This window comes from Squalius cephalus, assembly GCF_949319135.1.
Source record: "Squalius cephalus genome assembly, chromosome: 19".
Lineage (NCBI taxonomy): Eukaryota > Metazoa > Chordata > Actinopteri > Cypriniformes > Leuciscidae > Squalius > Squalius cephalus.
In genome coordinates, this window is record NC_137140.1 from 20,270,834 (window position 1) to 20,298,489 (window position 27,656).

The 27,656-nt window shown below is 37.6% G+C and overlaps 1 protein-coding gene across 8 annotated transcripts in view; it reads left to right on the forward strand.

Moving 5' to 3' along the window:
• LOC307146460 (CASK interacting protein 2) overlaps positions 1–27,656 on the forward strand; it is a 59,815-nt gene that overhangs the window by 27,937 nt on the left and 4,222 nt on the right. For 2 of the 8 annotated variants that reach the window (XM_079850454.1, XM_079850456.1), the window contains 17 exons: positions 1,848–1,945; positions 2,485–2,630; positions 4,142–4,237; positions 7,069–7,181; positions 9,972–10,080; positions 10,384–10,492; positions 11,368–11,462; positions 14,418–14,535; positions 17,140–17,310; positions 18,129–18,218; positions 18,624–18,760; positions 20,723–20,801; positions 23,138–23,223; positions 24,037–24,147; positions 24,335–24,436; positions 25,272–25,410; positions 25,982–27,640. In XM_079850454.1, the coding sequence (XP_079706580.1) occupies positions 1,848–1,945; positions 2,485–2,630; positions 4,142–4,237; positions 7,069–7,181; positions 9,972–10,080; positions 10,384–10,492; positions 11,368–11,462; positions 14,418–14,535; positions 17,140–17,310; positions 18,129–18,218; positions 18,624–18,760; positions 20,723–20,801; positions 23,138–23,223; positions 24,037–24,147; positions 24,335–24,436; positions 25,272–25,410; positions 25,982–27,640 (3,458 nt within the window). The remainder of the gene's footprint in view (positions 1–1,847; positions 1,946–2,484; positions 2,631–4,141; positions 4,238–7,068; positions 7,182–9,971; positions 10,081–10,383; positions 10,493–11,367; positions 11,463–14,417; positions 14,536–17,139; positions 17,311–18,128; positions 18,219–18,623; positions 18,761–20,722; positions 20,802–23,137; positions 23,224–24,036; positions 24,148–24,334; positions 24,437–25,271; positions 25,411–25,981; positions 27,641–27,656) is intronic. The other 6 variants (XM_079850460.1, XM_079850461.1, XM_079850455.1 and 3 more) reach the window with 5 other exon arrangements.

A 27,656-nucleotide genomic window follows, 5' to 3' on the forward strand; every position in this document is an offset into this window, starting at 1 on the left:
CAAAGTGTCAGTTGTGTAGCTGGCAGAAAGCTCTCAGATTTCATCAAAAAGATCTTCATTTGTGTTCCGAAGATGAACGAAAGTCTTATGGGTTTGGAACGACATGAGGGCCAGTAATTAATGACAGAATTGTTATTTTTGGGTGAACTAACAGTTTAAAAGTAATTTGTCTGTCCACACTGAATGTGAAAAGTTGGTGTTTAATGTAAAGTTAAGAGGGACATAATATTAATCACATAATTGTCGTCACTTTAAGTACTTTCTTACTTACAACATACTTATTTAAAGCAAAATATAACAATGGTCCAGACTTCAAGAGGACAACCCTGAATGCCTATACGGTATCTTTTCTCAGTCAAATGGCCTTCTGCTATATATAAATGTAAAAATGATAATAGCCTGATATAACATCTGATCTTACCTTTTAGTATTCATATCCAATTGATCTCAACTGATGAAATATTTACATTTTTAATTTTGACTCACAGCTTTGGCCAAATATCCTCGTCTTTGATGACTATTTTGACTGTTAGGCTAGATTTTTTTTCTTTACAAAGCACTACTGCTCATCAATCCATTCATTGTACTCTGTGCACTCTGTTAGGGCCCTTTATTCTCCTGTATTTTAGGTGTTTTTGGTAAAATGGGGTTGTATGCCAAGTGCACTGTAAAATGCATAAATGTCTCATCCATCATTAAACTCAAGTCAGAGGGATTGTGATGCTGAGTTATGGACTTATGGACTGGAAAGGAATGTCTCTAAACTGATCCTTCAAACTTTGAATAAATACCGAGTAACTTTAATTGGAGCATAATTGAACCGGTGCACACTGACATCGAACGACAGCATATAGTATATAGCAAAAGCTAGCTGATAGTGAAAACAGGGACATTTCCTCTTTGAGACAAGTAAGTCTACAGAAATCTTGGTATTCAGTTCCTGTGATACATTTTTAATACAAATTATATATTTATCTGTCTCAGACAGACATGCTTTGTTGGGATTTGCACAGTTCTACCAGATTCAGTTTTAACACCAGAAACAATCTGAGTCTGCAAGGAAAAGTAATCTTAAACTAGAGAGCCAATTCTCTGCACTGACACATTTTAAAAGCCGTTCCTAGAACTTTGCCTACTACATGGCATTTACTTATCTATATATGTGGTGGTCAAGTACTCTTGGAAATGATAATCCTTTTATTCAGCTCTTCCACTTTTAACAATCCCTTTGATGTATCATATATCTGTAGATCTGTCCTCTTGAACAACACACTATTAATTTCATGTGTTCGGTCCATAACTTATATATGTATGGTGACGGAGTAGATTTATTTGGCCTAATCCGCATAGGTTGAGTTCAGTACTTTTAAAGTATGTTAAGAAATGTTCTTTTTTTCATTTTCCAGTCTTCCATTCCCTCAAACACATGCATATTTTAAAGCTGGACCATCTCCTGTCATAAAGCGACTGTGAAAGCAGAGATCTAACTGCTAATTGGGCAGTGCGCTCTTGCTGTGCCGTCAGGACTGATCTCAGTACTGTACTCAATTGAACTGGCCAACATTTCCCTCTTTCACACCAGATGGATTATTTTTCTGCTAAATGAGATGCATTTTTGTCATGTTCTGTTTGTAAAATGAATGAAGGCCTTTTCTTAAAAAAATACACCATATTTTTGATGTTTACAGTTTATATTTTCTTAATTAAATCTGAGGAGTTGCTGCTTGGCCAAATGATTTGTTAATTTAACCAATAAACATATAAATTCAGAGCTCTAAGTAGCTTTTAACAGTTTCCAGGAAATTTGTGTAGTTTTCAGGACTTTTTCCTGATTTTCCGTTCTTCAGTTTTTCAGCTCTTCATCATGCGGCTCTCACTGGCACCGCTGACCTCTTGTCTCTGCTGTTGGAGGCACAGGCCACTGTGGACATCAAAGACAGTAACGGTGAGACCTTTTACCATTTTTATCCCTTAGCCAATGATTTTCTTTACTTCAGTCTTTTTTTGTACTTTTGTACACATTGTACTTTTTTCCCCATATCAACACTTTCCACCAAAAAAAACTAAAATAAACATCATTAATAAAATAATAATAACAAATGAATGAATAAATAATTCATTAATTTGTGAATGATAGATAGATAGTACATACGTATATGATATTGTGTTGTGCATGAGCTGAGCATAGAAAAACTAGTCATTGTTCTTCCCTTTTTTAAAGGAGCTATATTATCATCATATATTATTATCATTGTTCAGTCTCTTGTACTTTACGTGTGCACAAGTGCAGGCATGAGCAAAAAGTTGCTTGCTGCAGTTCACTTAACAGCCACCGGTGTCGCTAGTAATGGGTTTCTGAATTCTACGTAAAAGCCCTTTTAAAAAAAAAATGATTGCGCCACCAAAGAAAGCACAGTTTCTTTCCCTGTGTGAAAAAAAAAACTAGAAGCTGTGAAAATAATGATTTTCTGCTCACTGTTGAAGGAATGCGTCCATTGCACTATGCTGCCTGGCAGGGGAATGCTGAGACTGTACTTATGCTTCTAAGAGCTGGAGCTTCTGTAAATGGGGCTTCACAAGATGGACAGATCCCTCTCCACCTGGCTGCACAGTACGGACACTATGAGGTGGTACGTACCTCACTACTCCTCTACTTTTGACCAATTTGTGCCTGTCTACGCTGACACAAGGGACAACAATATCAAGAGTCAAATACTGTAGATACAAAATTGGGTTTGGTATTTGGTTTAGTTGACAGGTGTGGTGGGGACTTGTACTGATGTAGTCTGGTATGCTTGTAGCTCGGTTCTTTTGGTCCTTTTGGTCTGGACTATGAAAGAAATTATACATTCAGTTCTGGTTCGTTTAGCATTCATACTGTCTTTTTTAACACTGAACCTAAAGCTACAAAACATAAGGCGTAAGTATAGGGCCACAACCTGATTGGACCGCTTTTGACATATATTTTACAAGAGAATTTACCAAACATCCAAAACAGTGCTGTGTGTTGGACTAAATGCACGTTGTATGTGTGTACATTCATAGTGGTATTTTTACCAGCTGAGAACTCACAAATAAAGTAACTGAACTGAATTTAAAGGAAAGTGGAAAATAAAGTGTATTTAACAATCAATTAATAAATCACATTTATTTAAAAAAAGCAGCACACAAAATAAATCCGAGTTGTATATTCTACTACAATTCGTAAAAATTTAAATGGTGGCTGCAACAACTTGTTTTCATGACAGATTTACTCAAACACTCTTTAAATAATAAAGACAGGTTAAGTAAAAATAGAATGAATATACAATATAGTGCAAAATTCTCCCCTCTATTTTTATGACTAATGAAATATGTAAATTAATGGCTTTTCTGAGGTAAATGTAACATAGTGGGCCAAAATCATTGACTGAAGCGCTGACATTTCGTTCAATTTAATAATATTATAATACAAGTATTTTCAGTTGCCAAAATTTCAGTGCATCACTAGTTACATCACTCAGTAGTTTGTTCTAAATAAATGGGTGAAAAGGCTGAATGCAGCACTGATAGTGACTCAGAAATGTGCTGTGCGACTCAAACCAAAATATTGCTTTTGAGGCTGTTTACAGATCTTTGGCAGCTAGATAAATGCGTAGTGTTTTATGTTGTCTAAAGGGAAAGGAAGGGAAATGCAAGACATGTCGTTGCACGCTCCAGGCAAAAAAAGAGGTCCCTACTCATAGAAAAGATATAACATTACTTTGCAGATCCAGGGCTTTGTTTCAAAACAATGCATTTTTTTTTAGTTAACCTAGCTGTTTATTTGATACCTCTCAGAACCAGGTTAGATTGACCAGTTGTTTGGCTTGAAATGCTGAGTATTCCCTTTCCAAGTGTCCAACCTTTTCTTACAAAAAATGTCATAGGATACACGGTGTGCCATATTACATAATAATTTACAAAGGATCAACGGTATTTCTCTGGCTTTTCCCTCTTAGTCCTTGACCTTTTTGGATGCTATTTCAGCTTTTCATATATGTGTAGGCTAAAACCGATATGACTTTTGACATTGTCTTTTATTGTGTAATCCCAGAAACCTTATGCAAGCAGACACCGCTCCTCTGACCTTTCACTGTATCTCTGTTTCTGTGTCCCTCAGTCTGAAATGCTACTACAACACCAGTCCAACCCCTGTACTGTCAACAAGGTGAAGAAGACCCCTCTGGATCTGGCCTGTGAGTTTGGCAGACTCAAGGTGAGCCGGGAGGAGATTTTGAGAGTGGCGCTCTCAATAATAATAATAATAATAATAATAATAATAATAATAATAATAATATCTGTTGTGACCTTGTAACTTGGCCTGGCTCTATACCCCCTCAGAGGGATTAATGTGTTTGAATTGTGCTATTCAGTTCTCAAAAAGCATATATCAGAGATGCCACAAAAAAAAGAAAAGAAAAAGATTGATGATAATCTTGCAGTTTACCTGCACAGTGCTGACCAACGATATCAAACAGAATGAACTTTTGTTAATGAGTTAAAGCCTTATTGGCAATTATTGAGTGAAGATGGCTTGATTTAAGCTATCACAATTATTAAACAAGACCAACAAACATTAAGATTTTCATTACATTGAATGGAAATAAGCCTGTGGATATGAAAGAGTCTCTATACAATCATTTGCTTTCAACTAGATAAAAGTTAATTGGTGGTGAAAATGGTTTATATCCAATATCGGCTGGTGTGTGTATAATATTATTAAATGTCATCTTTTGGACATCTCAAAATGAATATAATTTTTTATGTACTGTACATTACAGTTTTGTCATGCCTACATGCATCTGTAGCAGAGACTTTATATACAGAAAGCCACGCCTCAGTCTCAAGCAGCTTGTGAGTCGCAAGTACCAAAATGTGTGGCTTACTGCGCTTAATTGGTCAAACACACAAAATTCCACACAAAAAGTCAAAATGCCCGTCTTGGCTTGTATTTAGTTCGGTATTTTACACTTAAAGCCCTGTTTACAGATCGTTTCTGATGAAATAGAACGGTTAAGATTAAAATTTGGTCACATGCTGCTGTCCCGAGAATTTTAGGTTTATTTCGCTTTCCCCCCCACCTACAGAATGGCAGCCTATGGGCACTGGAACAATCCTTCATAAAACGCATGAAACTTTCGTTTACAAAAACATTAAACTCACCGAGTGGTCAGGGGTGTTCACTGATATGCTCACACAAAAATCGCTGCAAAAGATGCTTTCCAACAGGTGTTTTACCATTCGTTGTAAAACTGTGGACCTATTTTTCCAAACGTCTCACACCCGTAGATTCTTCCGTTGAGAGCTTGAATAATAAACACTCCAGCCCAGTTGGTGGCGATAATGCACCTTTGCCAATTGCAAGCAAACCACTGGCATTTAATTGAATACACAGAAGAAGCAGAAGAAGAAGCGGCGGAGTAATACCGTACTGCACACAGCCCATCCAATTCAAGTCAATGGAGTTGGACAAAAACTACGATAAAACCTGTTGGAAAGCATCTTTTGCAGCGATTTTTGTGTGAGCATATCAGTGAACACCCCTGACCACTCGGTGAGTTTCACGTCTTTGTAATCGAAAGTTTAATGCGTTTTAGGAAGGATTGTTCCAGTGCCCATAGGCTGCCATTCTGTAGGTGGGGGGGGAAGCGAAATAAACCTAAAATTCTCAGGACAGCAGCATGTGTCCACATTTTTATCTCAACCATTCTATTTCATCAGAAACGATCTGTAAACAGGGCTTTAAGTGTAAAATACCGAACTTGTCCTTTAAACGCAGTCAGTTTTGGAACCTAATTAGTTTAGAAAGATAGCGTAAGTTGTGTAACATCACATTGGATCCGTGCATAAACTCTTAAAGGGACAGCAGTCTAATATTCCTGCTGGTGTCTGTCATGTTAATAAAAGAACAAAAGAAAAGAAAATCACTCTCTGCTCTTCACTGAATAACTTTTGTAACTAATTGTAAGCATTAGGCCTAATCTTTATTTAATTTTTACAATGAAGACTATCCAGTGTTATTTTACATTTGATTCCTTTTAATTTCTGTAGTATTTCTTTCCTGCATATACTGTTACTATCTCTCTTTATTCTATTGCATTTATTTGATCTTAATTTATAAGTTGTTTTACTTCTTTTTTTATGAAATTGAATAAAAGTAGATTTTTGTTTGTATATGCTGTCAATTATAATTCTTTGAAAGAAAATCGGTATCGGCATCACACTTTATCTCTAGTTTTTTTAGTGTTTTTTTTAATTCTTTATTTATACAAAATAGTATAGAATTTTATATTGATAACTTATTGTTATTGGCCATAACATTTAAATAATGATCAGATTATGTATCAGCTGGGTGCAATGGAATTGTTCAGCTATTGGTATTTCTGCATCAATATAGTTTGGGCTTATCCGATTTAAAATTGCTGTGCCTTTTATAACTTCTAACGTATTTATCCCAGTCTCAGTGTAAGCTTATAGCGCTGAATCTATTTCCACACTGCATTCTCAAATATAATTATAAGCAGGAGTTCATGACATAACAAAGCTTGAAAGAGTTCTTGTTTATTTTTGCGAAGACTGTATTTTGTGCGCATTCAGTGGCAAAGAATATCAGTAAGCTCATTCAAACTGCCTGAGATAGCTTTCCTGATGACAGAGAGATCTTTAATTCACCTCAAACTAGATTCACCAGGGTGAACTATTTCTATTTAATCTTTCGCTCTAGTCATTCGGAATTCTAGAATGCAAATGCTGCAGAGAGTCGGGCTGATGGAATGAGTCTAATTTAGCAGCACAACAGCGAGTCAGTTGCTGGGCTGCAGGAGGATTCTGCCCCAGCTGGAAACTGAATTCCATTTGATAGATTCTCAATGCCAGGGAGTACAAAGTCATATGCCTGGGCTGACAACCAGGCTGGTTGTTTTCCTGTACTTTAAATTGGCAGTGACATCTTGTTTAGACCCAAGAAGGCAAAACTGTAGCGCTTTTTGGCTGAAAGTTCTCTAGACTCGGATCACTTTCTCACTGTTTCTTAATTCTTTCTTACAGGTGACCCAGCTGTTGTTGAGCAGTAACATGGTGGTAGCTCTCTTAGAAGGGAATGGCAGAGATAACACCCCCCTGCATCTGGCTGCCCGCAATGGCCATAAGGACATCATCAGGTCCACTTTTCCCTAACCCCTTGAATCCTGTTGTGTTTTTCCAAATCTTCCTTTAAGTCTACATATCAGCTTGTGCACTCAAACTGTTGTCATTGTTTCAGAGAGGTGAGCTCTTTTTAAAAACATAGTGAGCTGCATACTACCTACATAGGTGGTCATGGAGCCTCACAAGTGAATGATTTGGGGCGCTTTCACACTTGGTTCGATTGCCTGTTCCGAACCCGAGTTCGATTGCTCCCCCCTCCCCCTGCCCCCGATGGACTGTGTTCACATTATATTATTTCTATCCAAACCGCGGTACGCTTGCGTCATCAGGCTGCAGCTGGCGTAATGCTGTTGCTTGGTAACCGCGAATGAAAAGGCGCCGATAGACTTGCTCGGTTGACATTTGTTCTTCTTTTTTTTAACCTTTGGTTTTGTTTTCAACATAGACAGAAACACACTTGCGTCTGTCTGCCGCAAAAATTCTGAAAACGTTTCAAAGACGGCGACACATTATACGTCATCAATAGCGGTTCACTTCCGCGGTTTGGTTCGATTGCGTTCATATCAGCCGCGAAGCGTACCCGAGTTCACATGAACCGTACCCCAGACCACCTTTTTAATCGAACTCGAGTGCGGTTCGCGGATTCGCACCCCAATTCGGAAGACAGCGTTCACATCATCCAAACGAACCGAACTCTGACATCATCCGAACCCGGGTGCGCACCAAAAGTGCTAGTGTGAAAGCACCCTTGGAGTGCTTGAGATAGGCAGCAAGTCCCTGCTCCACACAAATAGCAGGGAGACTTGACTTGCAATTGATTTCAATGGAGTTTGACTGTAGCATGCTGCTAAGTAATGGCTCGATAATCTAATAGGTATATAAAAACAAATTACATTGCCACACAAACATTGGTTAAAATAGTACATTTTGGATTACACCAGTTTTAATCCATTTAAATTATTCTTGATTATTTTTTTATCAATTATTTTCAAGTGGTGAATGGAAAATAATTTGATGGTCATCGTTTCCTATCGTTTATTTATGATGAACATTTCTATTCCATCCGCCATCTTGGATTTATACTTATCTTTTCTTTTTAGCTTTTACAGCCTGAAAAAAAAATTAATTTGTAAAGTAGTGTAATTATTTATTATTAAATATTATACAAATAATAATACAAATAATGTGTGTGTGTCTGCAATGCATTTTAGGATTGCATTCTTCACAGAGAATTCATGCAGTGGCATCTTAAAATTTGGCCAAAATTGAGAAGGCATCATAAATACATTACCTACATTTTGATATGTCCGTCACATCTGGGGCACACCTATTATGCCTTAAACTTCTAGACAGACATGCAAGCATGCCGGGAAGGAGGGAGGTTGTCTGTCTTTTTTGTATGTCTGTCTTTTTTGCAGTCAGTCAGGCAGACTTTGGCTGGACGCCTTGTTGACATGTTTGTCAAGCAAGTGAGGTGAAGAGAAGGTGTGGAATTAGTGTAGTGTGTGTAGTGCGTTTGTTAATGTGTGGATGTGTTGACCTGGGCTGCCCTCCCCTCTGAGTGCGCTGTGATGGTAACATGCATAGGAATGAGGCCGAATAGGGTTACACCAGCCAGTCAGCTGCTCAACATGCTCCTCTAGCAGTAACCATATATGAAAGTTCAAGCTTCAGCTCTCCCCTCCACTGCCTTTCTGGAATGCTGGAACTTGTAAACATGGGAAAGAATGACAGTGGTAACAGGCGGCCGCTCTACACTTCTTAGTATAAAACATTCAGTTGCATGCTTGGCCTTTATTCTGAACAAACAGATTTGTTATTCCTTGATGTTCAACCAAAAATGAACATTCTGTCATCATTTACTCATCCTCATGTTGTTCCAAAACTGTGTGGCTTACTTTCTTCAGTGGGACACACAAGAATATATTGGTTGCTCTTTTCAATATAATGGAAGTTAAAGGGGTCTCCAAAAAGTTCTACAAATTTGGTCCATATGCACAATGTTCCAAATCGTTATTTATGGCGAATTTCTGAAAAGCTCTGAAATGGACAACAAAAGTCAAACAGACTACAAAAATGATGTGTCAGAAGCGCACAATAGGTTCTTCACATTTCTCGTGATGTCAGTACATTAGTCAAAAAATCTGTCATCATGACTAAATGGGTGAATTTTTGGGTGAACACTTTTGGTGACCTCTTTTAAAGAGGGAAGGCAAGCCTTTAATCTATTCAGTTGGCTGAATGAATCAATTAGCTCAATGGGAAATGGAGACTGCTCTGCTGCTTTGGAGACTGAATCCTGAAGAGACACTAAGAATGTAAAATTGATTGATGCATAGGCTGTTTTTGTTACTCAAAAGCTTTAAATTGCCATGACTTTTGACCCCATTGCTGGTGGTCTTGAACTTACTATCATCATGTGGTTGTGGTTTTAGTTTCAGTTCAGCCCACATTTGCAATTTTTGGTGTTGATTTTAGTTTTGTATTGTTGCAGGCATAACAGAAAAATGTCCTAGTTTTGCTAGTTTCATGTTTCTCATACTGTATTTTTCTATAGCCTGTTTCTTCTCGCATTTTAAATTAATTTCAACAGAATCAATATTTTATATCAATTTGTTAATTGATTTGGCAAATATCTATTTAATAAAGGACATAGTACAGTATAATACCTGATGACCATGCCAGGTTTAATCTTGTGGTAATGAGCAGCTTACTGTACCGTTTATTAAAGACATGAGTGATTTTGTTCGTGTCTTGTGGACAGGATGGCTCATGTGTCGCTGTGGTCTATCACTCATTTTTAGACTGCTGCTAAAAGCTGGGATTGACATAAACAGAACCACTAAATCCGGAACGGCTCTGCACGAGGCTGCCCTCTACGGGAAAACGGAAGTAGTAAAATTATTGCTTGATGTAAGTAGATACAAACAGAATAATAGGAACAGTGTTGATTGATTTACCATCTGCATATTTTCTGTCCCCACACAAGATGCACTATGGCAATACATGATTTATTTCTAAGAGAGTTTAAAGTGAACTTATGTCAGATTTATTATCAAGAATAAATACTCAGGGAAATTCACAGTTAAGTGCTCGAGTCTGTCATATCAGAACACAGTGATTATATCATTTTGTATTTTTGTTTGTATACAAAGTTTTTCCTTTACTGAACTAACCATCACATTTCAATCCACTCGTTTACCATCTGTCACTTAGACTGGGATTGATGTGAACAACCGCAACACCTACAATCAAACAGCCCTGGACATTGTGAACCAGTTCACCACTTCACATGCCAGCAAAGAAATCAAGCAACTCCTTAGAGGTGACTCAGAAATTGAAAACTTCTTTTTGAATTTTCATTCTTTAGTCTTTTTTTATTCTTCCTTTCCTTTCCTTTCCTTTCCTTTCCTTTCCTTTCCTTTCCTTTCCTTTCCTTTCCTTTCCTTTCCTTTCCTTTCCTTTCCTTTCCTTTCCTTTCCTTTCCTTTCCTTTCCTTTCCTTTCCTTTCCTTTCCTTTCCTTTCCTTTCCTTTCGCTCTCTCTTTCTACTGTTGATGTACCTTATATTATTTAATGTCAGGCCACATGTTTTTGTTCATTGTTAGCTTCGACTGGATGTAGACAATAGTTGCCTAGAGGGTTTTTTGTGTTCGTTTCTGGGAATCTGCTTTCATATCTTTTGTCATAAAGCGTATAGAGTTGCATAACATTACTGTCCTGGGGCATATCAATGGCAGCCATGCCTGGAGATTTAGCTAAAAGTTTTGTTTACCTCTTTGCGTGTCTGTGTCTAGGCGCACTGTATGTCTGGATGTGTTTAGTCGCTGCACCCTTCTACTGTCCCTCCTGTAATCCACCAGTTTGTTGTCTTTGAAGTGCGCGCTTTGATACGAGCACTAAAACAGCTGAAGGAGCTGTGTTTGAAAATGAGGGGTGTTTAGCATCCCTGTTCTGAGCTCAGCTCTTACATTTTCAGATGTGCTTCAGAGTATTTAAACACTACATTACACCTCTTTATTGGAACAAACCCCAAATCGAATTTGAGGTAGTAGTTTTGTGTACCTTGGTTAATATCAAGATCTCAAAAATGACTTCCACACCGAGTAGAGGAATGATGAATATTTTCAATGCGAACTGTTTTTCTGTCTCTCTCATTCTCACTCGTTCATGCATCCATTGTCCTGGGTTGTGACATTAGATGCCAGTGGAACATTGCAGGTGAGAGCTTTGAAGGACTACTGGAATCTCCATGACCCCACAGCACTCAACATCCGGGCAGGAGATGTAATCATGGTAGGCTTAAAAGCAACACCCCACTATTTCTCACAAGAGGTGTCCTAATTTAATACTGTATAATGTGCGTTATGCAATTGGCCTATATAATTGGCAATGTGCTTGAGCGTTGCCTTGATCTGCATTCTTACCAAATAACTGTATTCTGATGAATCAAAGAAACATCAAAACCCAAAACAACAAAGTTTAGACTAGTGGAAGAAACAGTAAAGCTGAAAGCAGTTTTAGAACGCTGAAAATATGCACTAAGATGCAAGACAACACTCAGCATTGCATATCGTATTTCTAACTGATAAAATCATGCCCTGCACATAAGACACAGCAGTAATGTGAACAAGTGAGGATGGTAATTTGGTCTTCCCTACAGAGAATACTTTAGCATGTTGCAACAGGTTTTTGCCAATCAACCTTTGATGTCTGACTTGAATGAACCGTAGCTTGTTGTTTGTGCTATAGTAGTGTGTGTTCAGCCTAGTTTCCCTTCATAACAGTGTGCTTCACCCCCACTAAAAGACTGTGCGTGTACTCTATAGAGTGCAGCCCGAGGCTCAGTGCCGCATGTACGCTATGTCACTGTTCACACCTTGTCTGTATAGATAGCTTTAGGCGTCCATTCTGCTAGCATAAAAGACTGCTGTGCTTTTGTGGCAGTGAGACATAAGAGACTTTATGCGTTTTTAAAAGATAGCAATGAAAGATAGTTCCCTTACAGCAATATTAGGACTTTAGGGAGTTGAATTAGGGGTAAATTAACATATCTCAATGATTAATACAGTAAGAGGTAAAATATGAACCGTTATTCACCTTTAAGAGACAGATGTGGACCTTTAAAATGCATTTTGAGAAACAAAGCACTATGGGTTGAGTTCATTAAACAACGTGGTTCATTTGCAGATTGTATTTCAGCACAAAAAACGTGTTTACTAATCACCAACAGTAGTTTACCCAGACACTAAAATGCTGAAATAGCACTTAGCCATGAGTATTTGTCATTCTTTTCCTCGCAAACATGTCCCCTTTTAATGTAAACGATTTATTATTGAATTATGTAGTAAATTGCATCTTTTCACAAAACTCAGCACTATTTACCTGGTGTAAATAGCGTTGTGATGTTCCTTTCCTGGAAAAAAAGGTGGTAAATTGAATTCCAAATAAATGTTTATTCATAAAATTATGATCAAATTATTGATTTAGAGTTATTTATAGCTTTTTATGTATCTCAGTAATGCTTAATTTTAATTGGTCAATGCAGCGTTGTTATTGTAAGTTAAATTAAAATTATTACAAATTTTATATTAAAATATAAATATTAAATGAAAAACTTAAACAAAAGTTTGAAATGTTGCCTCGGCAACTAACTGAAAGTTCTTAAATACTTAAATATAAAAATAAAGCTAAATAGAAGTATAAAAAACTAAAGAATAAACTAAAATGAAAATTCTAAATATTAATGCATACTATAAAAGTATATGAATTATCCAAAAATATAATTTGAGCAGTCAAACATTTTTATATAATTATTCTAAAAACTGGACTAAACATTAGAAGCATTAGAAAAATAGAAAACTATTGTTTTCAAAGCTGAAGTAGAATAATAGATTTATTTTAACCCTAATCAATATTGCATGTCCACGTTGATTCAGTCTTCTTCACATTGGTCATGCAATCATACAATGGACATGTTTGCCCCATTACCTGATTTGTAGTTTTTCTTTTATTTAATCGACTTCTAAAAAAAAAACTCAGACATGTATTCGTAGTGTCTATCTCCAGACTTGTTTTAAACTCACATTCATGTCAGTCATGTCGGGTCCTCTCTGCCATGTGTGGAATGTCAACTGACTTCATTTACCGCATTGTTCGGCCAAATGAGGAAACGATCACAGGCTTGGCCATGAGGTTAGAAGAAAAGGTTGAAGATGGTTATTTAAAACTTGATGACACAAAGGTTATTCAACTTTGAATAGTGGAGGGTACACTGTGGGCTATAATTAAATCGTAGATTATTTAATATGATTACACACAAAAATAAAAGAGAAGTCTCATTATCTCGAATTCTCTAAAAATGTGTTAGCATTCTAGCACAGTGTCCTAACCAGATGCAAAGCGATAAGATTCTAGCCACAAGCTTTTTGTCTGTCCACAACAGACGAGACACTACTATGAGACAGAATCAATACAAAAACACAGCCAATTAGAAGAGCATGTGGGCGGAGTCTCTCTCTAAGCGCACAACACTCGCAACGAAATGGATAAGTAGTGCTACATAATCAAATTCATGAATATTACACCATTTTAACATTATTAAAAATACACTGAGGGACTGAAACAGTCTTTGTCATAGAATACACTTGTTTGTTCAGTTTGAGTTCACAGTTTGAACCTTAAATAGTCCTTTCATTTATTTTCAAGATCTGAGGTAAATTATCCATTGTCGCTTTAAGTGTGGCTATAAAGGTCATGCGAAATAATATTCAAACTCACTTAAAGGAACACTCCACCGTTTTTTGAAATAGGGCTTATTCACCTTCTTTCCTACATTTAGATAGGTGGGCAAATGCATTTTTGTCTCAGTGCATGCATTGTTTTAGTTTGACAACTGGCAACAAAGGATTCCATTCACTAAGCTAAGGTAGCGCCGACCCTGTCAAACTAAAACAATGCATGCACTGAGACAAAAATGCATTTGCCCACCTATCTAAATGTAGGAAAGAAGGTGAATAAACCCTATTTCAAAAAAAGTGTTCCTTTTAAGACGCTTTTAACATGAAATAAATCACGTAATCCGTCATACTTTGTATGTTGTTCTTCTAGCCACGGCGTTGCGGCTGATTTGGACAAAAACACTGATTAACATGGAAAAGATACCTTTATCACGTTTCGTTGTGACTGGTTAGGACATGGTGTAAGACCTGTTGGTCCTGAATATCCTGTGATCTCATTGGTCTGTTCCAGGTCTTAGAGCAGCACATGGATGGACGTTGGAAAGGGCACATCCATGACAGTCAGAGAGGCACTGACCGTGTGGGATTCTTTCCTCCCTCCATCGTGGAGGTCATTAGTCGCAGATCAGGTATATTGAAAAAATCTGTTTATTGTTCAACATACTCAAGCATTTATTTGTTCACTACAAAAATATGGTCCATTGTCAAATTATGATAACCTATCTACTTGGCTACATTTCCCACTAAAAGATATAGTCATTTACAGTATTATTTTTTATACAACAACACAGGATGCTATGGGGTCCAAAAATCCACTAGGGATGTTTCCTATTTCAATAAAATGTTTTTCATTCTGAATTATCAGGGCTCTAGACTGCAACCTTTTTTCTTGCTGGTGCAACTAAATTTTGTTAGATGTCACACTGGTATCACCAGTACATTGCTCAACTGATAAGAGCTACCTTTTATGTTGAATATGAGAAACATCAAAGTGCAAACGAAAGGAAACCGCACTACTCGTTTGAGCTGCGCGGACAGTTTATCGGCTCGGAGCAATGATAGACAAGCTCAGAATAGGTTTACTTGTGGGACGATATCAATTCTCGAGCACGCAGCACCGTTACTACACAGCACTGGGAGATCCAGTGAGAAAGAGATTGAATTTGCCGCAGAATTAACAACATTGCACCGAGATCTATTGGGAAGCATTCAAATTTGGCACAGAATTCTCTGTTATTATAAACCACAGATATCAGATCAACCAGCGCTGACGTGGAAATCAGGAGAGACATTGTTCCTTGAACGAACAATTTATAAAAGGCTTTTCAATCCACAAATCACCAACATTGTATGTATTTAATGTAATAATACAAACTGTAAACATGGTATTGTGGCAGAATGTTTTTTTTTTTTTTAACATTATTAATCTCAGGGTTCGTAAAACCTTTTAAGTGAAATTCAAACACTTTAAGGGCTTTCAATTGCTTCACACTTTTTCCAGCACTCTGCTCTAAATATTGTCCCATTTTAATGTTATTGCACTTTTTAATGCAAAACAAAAGTCATTTTATGATTAAATTTGATTAATAATCCTGGCACCACCATCTGTAGAACTTTGTGCACTGGTGCAACTGCTCTCAAATGTTAGTCTGGAGCCCTTATTATATTATCAGCATTTGTATTGAAATATTGTCACCCTTTTGCTTTAAAGAAAGCTGCATAAGTTTTTGACTTAAAAGTAGTGCAGAATTATTTTGAATAACTTTTTTTTTTAAATCCTTCATAATCCTGAAACTTTCACTATTTTCAGGTTTAAAATAGAATTTGAATCCCAGATTTTAAATGCGCTCTCTGACATTTGTATCCCACAGTATGCATATCAAAATAATGCTATACTGAACTAGTGCAGTTCTCATAAATTCTTGTATAGACATGCGGACATGTAGTCCATTGATAAAGGCTCACGCAGACACACACTTTAATGGGATTAACAGGAACATATTGGGGGCAGGCGGATCAGCTTTAGAGCCATGTGCCTCTATGAAAGGGGGAGCTGGCCTTAGATTGCTAGGGCCTGAGCAGAAAATCTTTCCTTGAAATGAGTCTGGTATTTTTTTCTTTCTGTGCGCGAGAGCGAGCGCAGCGGCAGACTCAGCATTCTGTCATGTCACAGCATCAACATCCTGCTGCTCGTACGAAATTAGCCTCCACTATAAGCTCCTGCTTCAATACTGCTGAAGAGGACATGATGGAGGCAAAACCGCCAGATTAAGACCCAACCACTTATCTCGTTGTGCTGGGGTTTTTCTCCCATCCGTTTTATCTCCTCAAGATGCTAAAACCTCCCCAGGTCCGTCTCAGTCTTTCATGTTAAAAGGATAGTTGACACAAAAATGAAAATTCTGTCATTCCAAACCTGTATGACTTTCTTGTTCATTTTTTCATACAATGAAAGTCCAATGTTGTTTTAGACCCCATTTATATTTATTGTCTGGAGAAAAACAGGTTGAACAACATGAGGATGAGTAAATGATGACAGAATTTTCATTTCTGGGTGAACAATTCCTTTAAAGATGTCATTTTCTTTTTTCACTTTTATTATTTATTTAATGAATAATAAAATTAATATTCACACTAATTCAGAAGCTTGGGGTTGGTAAGATTTTTTTAATGTTTTTGAAAGATGTCTCACCAAGGCTACATTTATTTGATCAAAAATACAGTAAAACACTAATATTGTATATAATAAAATAATAATAATTAAAAATAACTGGTTTCTATTCTAATATATTTTAAAATGCCATTTATACTTGTGATGGCAAAGCTGAATTTTCAGCATCATTAATCCAGTCTTTAGTGTAACATCATAATGTAACATCTTAAGAAATCATTCTAATATGCTGATTTGGTGCTCAAGAACACAGTGCTGCTTAATATTTTTGTAGAAAATGTGATACTTTTTTTAAGATAAGATTTTTGAGGAATAGAAAAGTCAAAAGAACAGCATTTATTTGAAATAGAAATTAATTGCAACAAATGTATTTAAAAATGTGTTTGATCAATTTAATGCATCCTTGCTGCATTTTTTTAAAAATGTACTAACCCCAAACTTCCTTAAACTACCTTTAGTTTATATAATTTAAAGCACGTCTCCAATGGAATCATCTTTCTCAAGGATGATGTTTCATTTGTGCCCACGGTGCCTTATTTGTGTTTCAATGTTGTGTCCATAGGGGGCGTTCTCTCCCGGCAGGCCTCACTGCCCAACCAGAGACATCACATTCTGTCCCGAGCCCTGCCCTCACACAGTTCTCATCACACCTCTCACACTGATGACTCCTACACCTTATACTCATCCACCCGTCCTGTACTGACTCGCCACAACGGGCTGGATCAGCACTCAGGTAGCGTGAGAATTAGACTGTTAGGGATGAATTCAAGTATACAGGCCTGCAAACTTATAATCTAACCTCAAGAGCCCATTCAAGCATCTTTGAGGGCAAAAAAGTCCTCCATCCTTGACCATGCGAACAACACAAACTGCACTTTAGCCCATCACATTTTCCAAAATCTTTTGATTCCTAGTCTAAAGCTTATTTTGATCAGCACTTAGCCCTAAATGCCTTAACACACCAAACCAACGTTTGGCTGTCAGCTCACTTTTTGTGGTGTGCTCTGCACCGTGGCCCATCGGCACTAGTCGGATCCCATTGGTGGCTTTTTGGCTGATTGAGTATGTTGAATCGGCGTTAGGCAGTCTGTGAGACGATCACTCTGATTGATTTTTCAGTTTAGAGAACCACTGTACGAGAAGAAAAGATAGTATAAGAAGACACAGAAGCTTGTTCTAAATTTATGTAATCTTACCTGAGAATTCCAATATGCAAATATTTTCATAACGACATGGTCGTCTGTAACTGAAATGGAAAGAAAGTGCTACTTTGCTTGCGGTTTGTATAATCCGCAGTCCTAGTGTCTGTTTCCCTTTTTGAGTGACGAATATAGACTAATACCACCATCTGATAATAGACCGTTACTCCCTCTCAGGTGCAGAACGTACAGTGTGTGCTTGTCAGCCATTGGCTGTAGTCTTTGCGCTGTGTCCAAGCAAAAACTTTTAACGTGACATGAAGAGAACACAGTCTGCTTTCGTCGCTGCTAGTTCTTTGATGACGGCCTTAAGACTTCCCCTCTGGCCCGTTAAAGTATTTGTGTTTGCTAGGTGTGCTTCCCGACAGTCCCAGTGCCCTGTGTAAGCCAGCTAGTCCCAGAGAGCCAGAGGATATTTGGGTCCTCAGGACCTCTCTCAATGGTAAGAGTTGCGCATCTCCCCTAGCCTGTTTTGTCTTTCTCACGTCCATCCGCTGGTCCTAAAGCCTGCACACCATTGACTTTCGTGTCAAGTTGAATTTTTCCCAGCTGTTTCACAGGGTTCCTGTTCCCCTAGGCTATATTTGTCCTATGCTTGTCAGCCTACAATCAGCTTGCCATTCACGCTCCTTAATTTGCACAAGTCCTCCTCAACTTTCCCTTGTACTCCTTAACATTCTCCTTGTCTAGAGAGACCTTGCTGGAGTTCAGAGGTCGCAGTGCAAAAAGTCTTTCCCCCATTTGTTGGCCAATGTGAAGAAAAGGATTTTTTTTTTTTTTTTGGGACAGTATTTCACCAACTGTTCTTTTTCTTTCTCCTATGTTTGTCCGTTGCTCTTTCTTTCAGCAGGAGACAGGAACAGTGTGGGGAGTGCAGGCAGTATGGGCAGCAGTCGCAGTGCTGGCAGTGGACAGAGCACTGAGGGAAACTTTCCTCACAATGGACCCCATCAGTCACCTTCTGTTGTCCAGGACACCACCAAGGTGGGCTTCAGTCTCACACATGTCCAGTGTTCCCTTTAAAGCCAGGGCTAGGCAACTCTGGCCCTCAAGATCCACTTTCCTGCAGAGTTTATCTCCAAACCTGATAAAACTAATATTCCTGTAGCTTTCTACAGTAGCGTTGCTTCCAAAATATACTTCCCTACTATATAGTTTGTGAAAAACGGTATGGCAACATAGTAATATATCCAAATACATAGTGTTCGAAAAATGGTAGGCGAAAAGTTCCCGGATGACCTACTACTTCCACCGAGATTCTGAAGTGCGTATTCGATGGACCCTTTACTATCCCGTGAGGCCATCGGAGAGGATTTATGAAAGGAAGTGAGGTGACTCTACTGATGCTGGAAACAACTAGTAACAACCTGGTGGATGTAGTACGTTCGGATTTCATTCATACTTACCCATATTCATACTATATACAAATTCAAATTCAATTGTAGTACCTACTCAGACAGTACGCGATTTCGGACGTAGCTTAGTAGTTTTGAAGACCTTGATTTGCTTGCACAGGTGTGTTTGAGTTGAGTTTGAGCTAAACTCTGCAGGAAAGTGGATCTCGAGGGCCAGAGTTGCCCACCCCTGCTTTAAGCTGGAGATTTTCTAATTCTGTCTGCATGGCCATGGATTTTCATTAGGGAACTGAAGCTGTGAGAAAACTTGTGTGGTGAAATATGCAGCACTGATTAATTTTTGAGATAGGGACCCTATCACAGTACATAGATTTCATGGTTCATAGAGGCACCAAAGGGAATGAATAATTACTGTTACATATAGAAGCCCACAGAAGCCATTTTTGTCATGTGCTCTCAGTATATTAATTTTCATGTAATCTTGACAAAACAGTTGAGTAAGTCAGGCAAATAACAATTCTTACCAATATTAAATAACTACTGTATTATCCTGTTGTTATTATTAGCCTAATATTATTAGCCTAATATATTATTATTAGCCTAATTTGAAATATACTACATATATGGAATAAACAAATAATAATAAAGAAATGAATGATTCTGAATTAGGTCATTGGTACATTAGGTGTTTTAGTTTACACTAGGTGAAGAAAGAAGTCTCTATGCTCACCAATACTGTGTTTATTTGATCATAAATACAGTAAAAACATTAATATTGTGTAATATTATTACATGTATAAATATACCATTTATAATATTTGTTTATTTAAAAATGTAATTTATTCCTGTGATGGCAGTCTTCGGTGTCATATGATCCTCCAGAAATTATTCAAATATGCTGATTTGGTGCTCAAGAAACATTTCTTATGAATGTTGAAAATAGTTGTGCTCCTTAGTATTTTTTTTTTTTCAGGATTATTTGATGAATGGAAAGTTCTATAGACAGCATTTATTAAAATAGAAACCTTTTAACATTGTCTTTACTGTCACTTTTGATCAATTTAATGCATCTTTGCTGAATAAAAGTATTAACTTCCTTGAAAAAAATCTTGCTGACCCCAAACTTTTGAACAGTAGTCTTTGTGCCTGAAGGGTCCGGCTAATAGAAAAGGATTTTGCTAAGCAAGAACAGTAATTAAAGGGAACATAGCTCTCATCTCTATCACAGTGGTATTCCCACTTATTACATAACACAATAATCTCTGCATTTTATGTGCAGCTGAGCATAGGGTTACTCCTATTGCAGCATTTATTGCATTTAAATTACCATTGCGTACTTAATGTTGATTTCATGCTGTGATTTATCCTCAATATTCTCAATGATTGGGTCTGTAAACGTCTGTAATAGAGTCTTACATTTGAAATTAAAGAGATATTCATTTATGTGTTGATAATTGTAATTAATATTCATGTGTAGTAATTAGACACTCTGTGTGAAGTCTTTCACACGCAGTGTGGTCTCTGTGAGCTATTTCTGCCAGACAGCTGTTGAGTTAAATGTGACACAGTGCTATGTTTTTCCTACATGTAGCTGCCTCCCTCTGCTGGAGAACTGGTGGAACAGTGCAGTCACGCTCATGACCCCGCAAAACACACGGACCCTCATTCAGGTCAGCACTGTCTTCAAGAGAGTAAGCAGTAAAAGCAGAGCTGAAGAATTGAAACAAATCATAAGATAGATAACTTGGGGAAATAAATGGGGAGATCTATATATACAGTGCTGGGTAGTAACTGATTACATGTAATCTGGATTACATAATCAGACTCCAAAAACGAAGTACTTGTAATTAGATTATCTTAAATTCTAAAATACTTGTAATCAGAGTACAGTTACTTTTTTATTGATTACATGATTACATGTTATTCTCACAATGGCAGTACATTATTCATCAGTCATTGATTCTCCCTACTTCTTTTTTATATTTTACATTTTCCTTTCTAAAAAATTATTGGATGCGTTCAGAAGGTCTTCAGGGTTTGTGGAATTACACACATTAGTCATGAGCCTATCATTGGAAGTCATCATTTCACTTTTAAGAAGTGCTTTCTCAACATTGCATATCTCATCAACTCCTGACGAACACATTAATTATTATTTGAATTATCACTCAGTGAGTCATTTAACCATGTATTACCTTCCATTACTTTGGAAGGCTTTTGTCTTTCAAACACCATTAAATGTACAAATTCACGTCATTTCATATTTATGCAGGGATTCCACAACTTTTTTTGTCAGCCGAACCTCGATGACCTTATATATTTACTTGAAGTACCCCCTGAAAAGGTTAATACTTTAGGTCAATAATAAAATTAAGTCCAGTGATAGAATCAAGTTCACGGTTCTCTGATGTCTATTAATGGTCACATGATATGCAGAAAAAAAAAAAAAAAAAATATATATATATGTATATGTGTATATATATATGTGTGTATATATAATATAATATAATATAATATAATATATATATATATATATATATATATATATATACACACACACACACACACACACACACACACACACACACACACACATATATATATAATCATTTTTTTATCTTTATTAGTAAGTGTTTTATTTTGATAAAAAAAAATTATATAAATTTTTTATGGTTTAATTAATAGTTTTGGTAACACTTTACATTAAGGTTCATTAGTTCATGTATGAACTAACATGAACTAACCATGAGCAATACATTTGTTACAGTATTTATTATTCTTTGTTAATGTTAGTTAATAAAAATACATCTGTTCATTGTTTGTTCATGTTAGTTCACAGTGCATTAACTAATGTTAACAAACACAATCTTTGATTTTAATAGCGTATTAGTAAATGTCGAAGTTAATATTAACTAAGATTAATAAATGCTGAAGAAGTATTGTTCATTCTTAGTTCATGTTAACTAAGGTAGTTAACTAATGTTAACTAAATGAGCCTTATTGTAAAGTGTTACCATAGTCCATGAAACTCATGTGATATGCTTGAGCATGTCTTGCCCATGAAAAAGACAAATTCTTAGAATGGTGTAATACAAATTTCACCTTAGCCCTGTGTTCATTAATTATTTTATTCTTTAAAAAAAAAAGCCATTTATTTCATATATCTATTGCGGTTTAACTGTAAAAAAAAAGTTTCCTCCCGAGTCCCAAGACCACAACAAAGACACGAGCAAGGCAGCTTAAAATACCTGTTCATACCTGCTCATTTTTACTTCTAGACTGATACTGTGCAGTGTCAGATTTCAGTTGGAGGGAAGGACACAACAGAGGCAAAGTTGTGTGTAAGTCTAAAATACCAAGGAAAAGAGGAGAATTTGAGAGGGAGAGAAGATCAATGGCACGGACACAATAGTGTTTTTGTTGTAGCTTTGACTTGAAGAGGATCTAAAAATAAGCATGAGATCAAGAAACGCTCCTAAAATCTGCTTATTTTATGGAGGTGAGTTAAATGGAGGCGTATTAACATGCATGTTATTGCCACTGTGGACATTTTAAAAAGGTACATATCAATTCAATCTTATCATCATGCTTTGTTACAAGTTAATGGGTTGTCATTTTATGGATTTTTAATATTTCATAACTTTCTAACCTTGGGTGTACTGTTTGTTATCATAGATGAAGGTATGTGCTAGTCTGTCTCTCACATGAACACATGAATACTTTTGACAATCACTCATCAAAACAGCCTTAGGTCTTAAATCCTCATCTCTAAATGTCAGTGATTGCGCTATTCTGGTATGATCCATTGTTAATGAAGATGAAAAAACTGCCTCGGGTCACAGGAGAACATTTTTTTCTGCTGAGACGTACTCCTTCAGCACACTGATTTATAAACATGAAGGTACAGTAACATGTATGAAAGACTGCTCTGGGAGTCTATACTCCACAGCCTAAGGCAATAGCCGAGTCTATGTCTTTGACAGAAGTGTGTGTGTGTGCGCTTTAGGTGCTCTTGGACAGAGGATTCCACTGAGCAGCTCCAGACCTGGAGAACAACATGTCATCCATCCGCAGCAACTTCTAGATGGCAGGGTGAGGCCAAGGCAGAACAGCATACTATCATATACTACATTGTAAAAATAATATATACTGTTGTATGTGTACTGTGAGCCAGATACAAATTGTCTATATTCAACAAAAAGACTCGCAGTGCAATGTGCTTGATTTGACCCTTCATTTCCAGTGTAATCGATGTACCAATTTTTTGCAACTCTTTCTTGACTCATTTTGTCAGACTAATCTTTTTGCAAAAAACTGAATGGTAATAATAATACGGTTATAATAATAATAATAATAAATTACTATTAAGCAGTAGTAGGTTATTATTATTAGTAGTATTATATTACAAATATTTGTATACAATTTACAGTACATATGGGATTAGCAATGTAAAATAACTAGTGCTGTCAAAACGATTAATTGCATCTGACAAAAGTTTTTGTTTACATAATATATGTATGCATATATGTCTGTGTGTGTATGCTGCTGTATATATACTCTCACACACATACATTATTACTAATTAGATGCCACTTGCTGAGGTCTTGTGAAAAATATAGTAAGGTCATGTGATAATGTTGCCCACTCTTTCACTTTCTACTTACTTTTTTTTTTTTTGGCAGTACATGGTATGCACTGCACATGCACACTATTTATTAAGTAGTAAACTAGTATTCTCTTAGAATAGTAGCCATAAATAATCATCTGAATCCTCTTTATTTTTCTTTGTTTTCAGTAGTACACCACCTATTAGCATTTTCACATCTAAATGACCTGTGGCCCTTAACATGATGGACTATTCTGCTTTTACTTTATGAATAATGCTCAATCATTTCTTTGAATCAGGATGCTGAGGCAATTTACCAGTGGCTCTGTGAGTTTCAGCTTGAGCAATACGCGTCGAATTTCCTCACAGCTGGTTATGATGTGCCCACAATCAGCAGAATGACCCCTGAGGTGAGCCATCTTTTTGTGTATCAGCATTTAAGTACACAGGCTTATGTTTGCGTCTTGCTGCATTTCTGGCACAACACTTCTGCATCTAATAGATATCAAAGCTGAACATACCGTAATAAGGTTTCTGAGATGCTTTTATGAAAGCTATTCATTTTGTGAGTGAATCAATCTTTTTGTATGGTTTTAGGATCTCACTGCTATTGGCGTTACAAAGCCTGGCCACCGCAAGAAGATCTCCATGGAGATCAGCAACTTGAATATCCCAGAGTGGTTGCCGGATTACATTCCAGTAATTCAATGCTGTATTTTCATATAAACAGTTTTAAACATTTACCTACATGTGCTATAGAAGTTCAAGGTTGTGACACACCTAATGAGAACTTCAGTAGTTAATAAACAGATAATTGCTAAATTCATATCACAGACATTGACTTTTATAGGCTTAAAGGTTTAGTTCACCCGAAAAATGGAAATTCTGTCATTAATTACTCACCCTCATGTCGTTCTCACCCTTTCGTTCATCTTTGGAACATGGTTGGAGATCTTTTAATTCAATCTGAGAGCTTTCTTGACCCTTCATTGACAGCTACGCAACTACCTTTTGTGTAGTAGTTGAGTGTTATGTTTGCACAAAAAAACATAATTTACCACTATTTACAAAATATTATTCTCCAACACGCATTCACGAGAGCACCACGACACATGCGTGTTGTTGATGTGAGAGCAGACACGTGCGCAGACACGTGCGTACACGTGCGTTGGAGATTAATATTTTGTAGTAAATAAAGTGATTTTTTTTTTTTTTGTGCAAACAAAGAACTTAAGTCAATTCATACAACTGAGGTTAAACCACTGGAGTCAAATGGAATACCTTATGATGTCTTTACTACCTTTCTGGGGCTTGAAAATGGTAGTTGCGTAGCACAGAAAGCTCTCAGATTTCGTCAAAAAGATCGTCATTTGTGCTCTGAAGATGAACGAAAGTCTTATGGGTTTGGAACGACATAAGGGTGAGTTATTAATCACAGAATTTTCATTTTTGGGTGAACTATCCCTTAAACCATCAGAAGCATTGTCAATTAATCAAATAAATGAATAGGAAAATACTTGTCTGTTTGTTTCAGTCTGATATTGCGAAATGGCTCAGTGCTATTGGGCTGCCACAGTACCAGAAAAATCTAGCAGAAAATGGATATGACTCCATCAGCATAGTGCAAGATATCACATGGGAGGATCTACAGGAAATTGGCATCATTAAGCTGGGTAAGTGGATTGATAGATGCACTACCGTTAAAATGTTTCTTTTTTTTTAAATGACCTTTAATGTTTTTGAAAGAAGTCCGTTTTGTTTACAGAGGTTGCAGATGTGATCAAAAATACAGTAAAACGGAAATATTATTACAATTACAGTTTTCTATTTTAATATATTTTAAAATGTAATTTATTCCTGCAGTGTTTTTCCTCCAGTCTTCATGATTCTTCAGAAATCATTCTAATATGCTGATTTGGTGCTCAAGGAATTTTTTTCCCATTATTATCAAATTTGAAAACTGTTCAAATGAACAGTATTTATTTGAAATTGAAATGTCTTTACTGTCACTTTTATTCAGCAAAAATTGCATTAAATTGATCAAAAGTATTAATTTCTTTCTTGACCCCAAACATTTGAACGGTAGTGTAGATAGATTGTTCCACACATGCATTTAAATGATGCACTTAGATTAGGAATATACCAGATAAACGACTCAGTTGACAAAATGTCATTAATGCCCATGTACATCAGATTATTTTTCCTAAAAGTATATCTGTGAATTAACATAATGTTTATCTACAGGCCATCAGAAGAAGCTAATGCTTGCTGTTAAGAAGCTCAGTGATGTACAGAAGGCTCGTAAGAACCAGGCCGAGGGCCAGGCGATGCTACAGCGCCGGAGAGTTCCCCCTACCCTCGAGCTGGTGGCCATCGAGCACCACGACAGCTCTGACTGCCCCTCGTCTCCTCTGTCACCAAAGATGCTCACCTTCCAGGACAGCGAGCTGAGCGTTGAGCTTCAAAACGCCATGGCTCGGAGCGGATACAGTGGAGGCCAAGATGGTCTCAGCAACGTGAGTGGAACAGCCATGCGTCTTAGTCAAGAAAGCATTGGTACACGGTCAGGAGGGTCAGGACGGTCGCAAGAACGTCCAATGGCGTCGGTAACCCCCCACAGCCGCTCACAAGAGAGTCTGGGCAGTGTGGACAGCAGTCCCAGCAAGGAACAATATGCCATCATGGAATCTCAGGATAGAAGCCAAAAATCACCTATCAAAATGGCGCCGGTGTTGCCGCTACAACCTAATCACCCCTTATCTGGCAGTCCAGCAAGGACGCCACCCATAATCACTAGTAAAATAGCACGCTTTGCATACCCACCCATCCTCACCAAACCCAGACCGGTGGTTTCTCCCTCTCAGCCCCATCATGGATCACCTCTTCAGAGGGGCTTCAGCTATCTGTCGCATCAAAAATGCAATCCCAACATGGGAAACCCAGGTCCAATCAGACCCCAGCAGCCAAACGGTGACACACCCCGGTCCAAAAAGCGAACTCAAAGTCTTTCACGCTATGCTATGTCGGATGGAGAGAATGATGAAGACGACATCTCAGCCCCTATGACAACTTCTGCCAATGTGGCATCTTATGCCACGCTTACTCGCAAACCCGGCCGCAGCCAACCGTCTTACGTCAGTGAGCGTCAAGTAGGCCGCAGTCATTCCTTCGCCATACGTGCCAAGAGGAAAGGTCCTCCTCCTCCCCCTCCAAAGCGACTAAGCTCTGCCCCGAGTGGGGTAACTACAAGCGGGGTTGAAACGGAGAGTGCAGGAAGTGTCCGCAGCATTGCAGCCAGGCTGGAGAACAATAAAGGAAGCCCCAATAAGACATGCAACAGCCCCGTTTTTAAAGCCATGACGCCAGCCACCCCACCAAAAAATATGGGCAACCGTAGGAGAACCGCTAGTGAATCTTCGACGTATGAAACAAAGCATGGCGAAGAAAATCCTGCAGATGAAAACATCGGCCCTCTGAGGAACCAGCAATGTCCAGTTGCAACATCCTCACAGGAGAGCATACCTTTCGCCGAAGAGGGCAAAGTTACCATCAAACAAAGGACCAAAATAGCACCGGCTAAGATAGAGAGTGAGGCCGGTGTTGAAATTCTGAAGCCGGCACAATTTATCAAATCGTCCCTAGAGGTGCATGAGTTTAACTTAAAGGAATCGGACACGGTCAAAAGGAGACACAAGCCAAAGGAACTGCAGATGATAGGTCAGGGCACCAGCACGCAAATAGGAAATGAGAGGGCCACAGGGGCCAAGATGGTCTCGCAACGCATGCAGAATGGTGGATTGACAAAAAATCCTTTTAAATCTGGTCTCTCTCCAAAACCAGGATCTCCACATAAACCTCCCACCCCTTCTAAGCCCACACGCCATTCTACTGCAGCAACCTCAGGTAATGCAAACTGTTT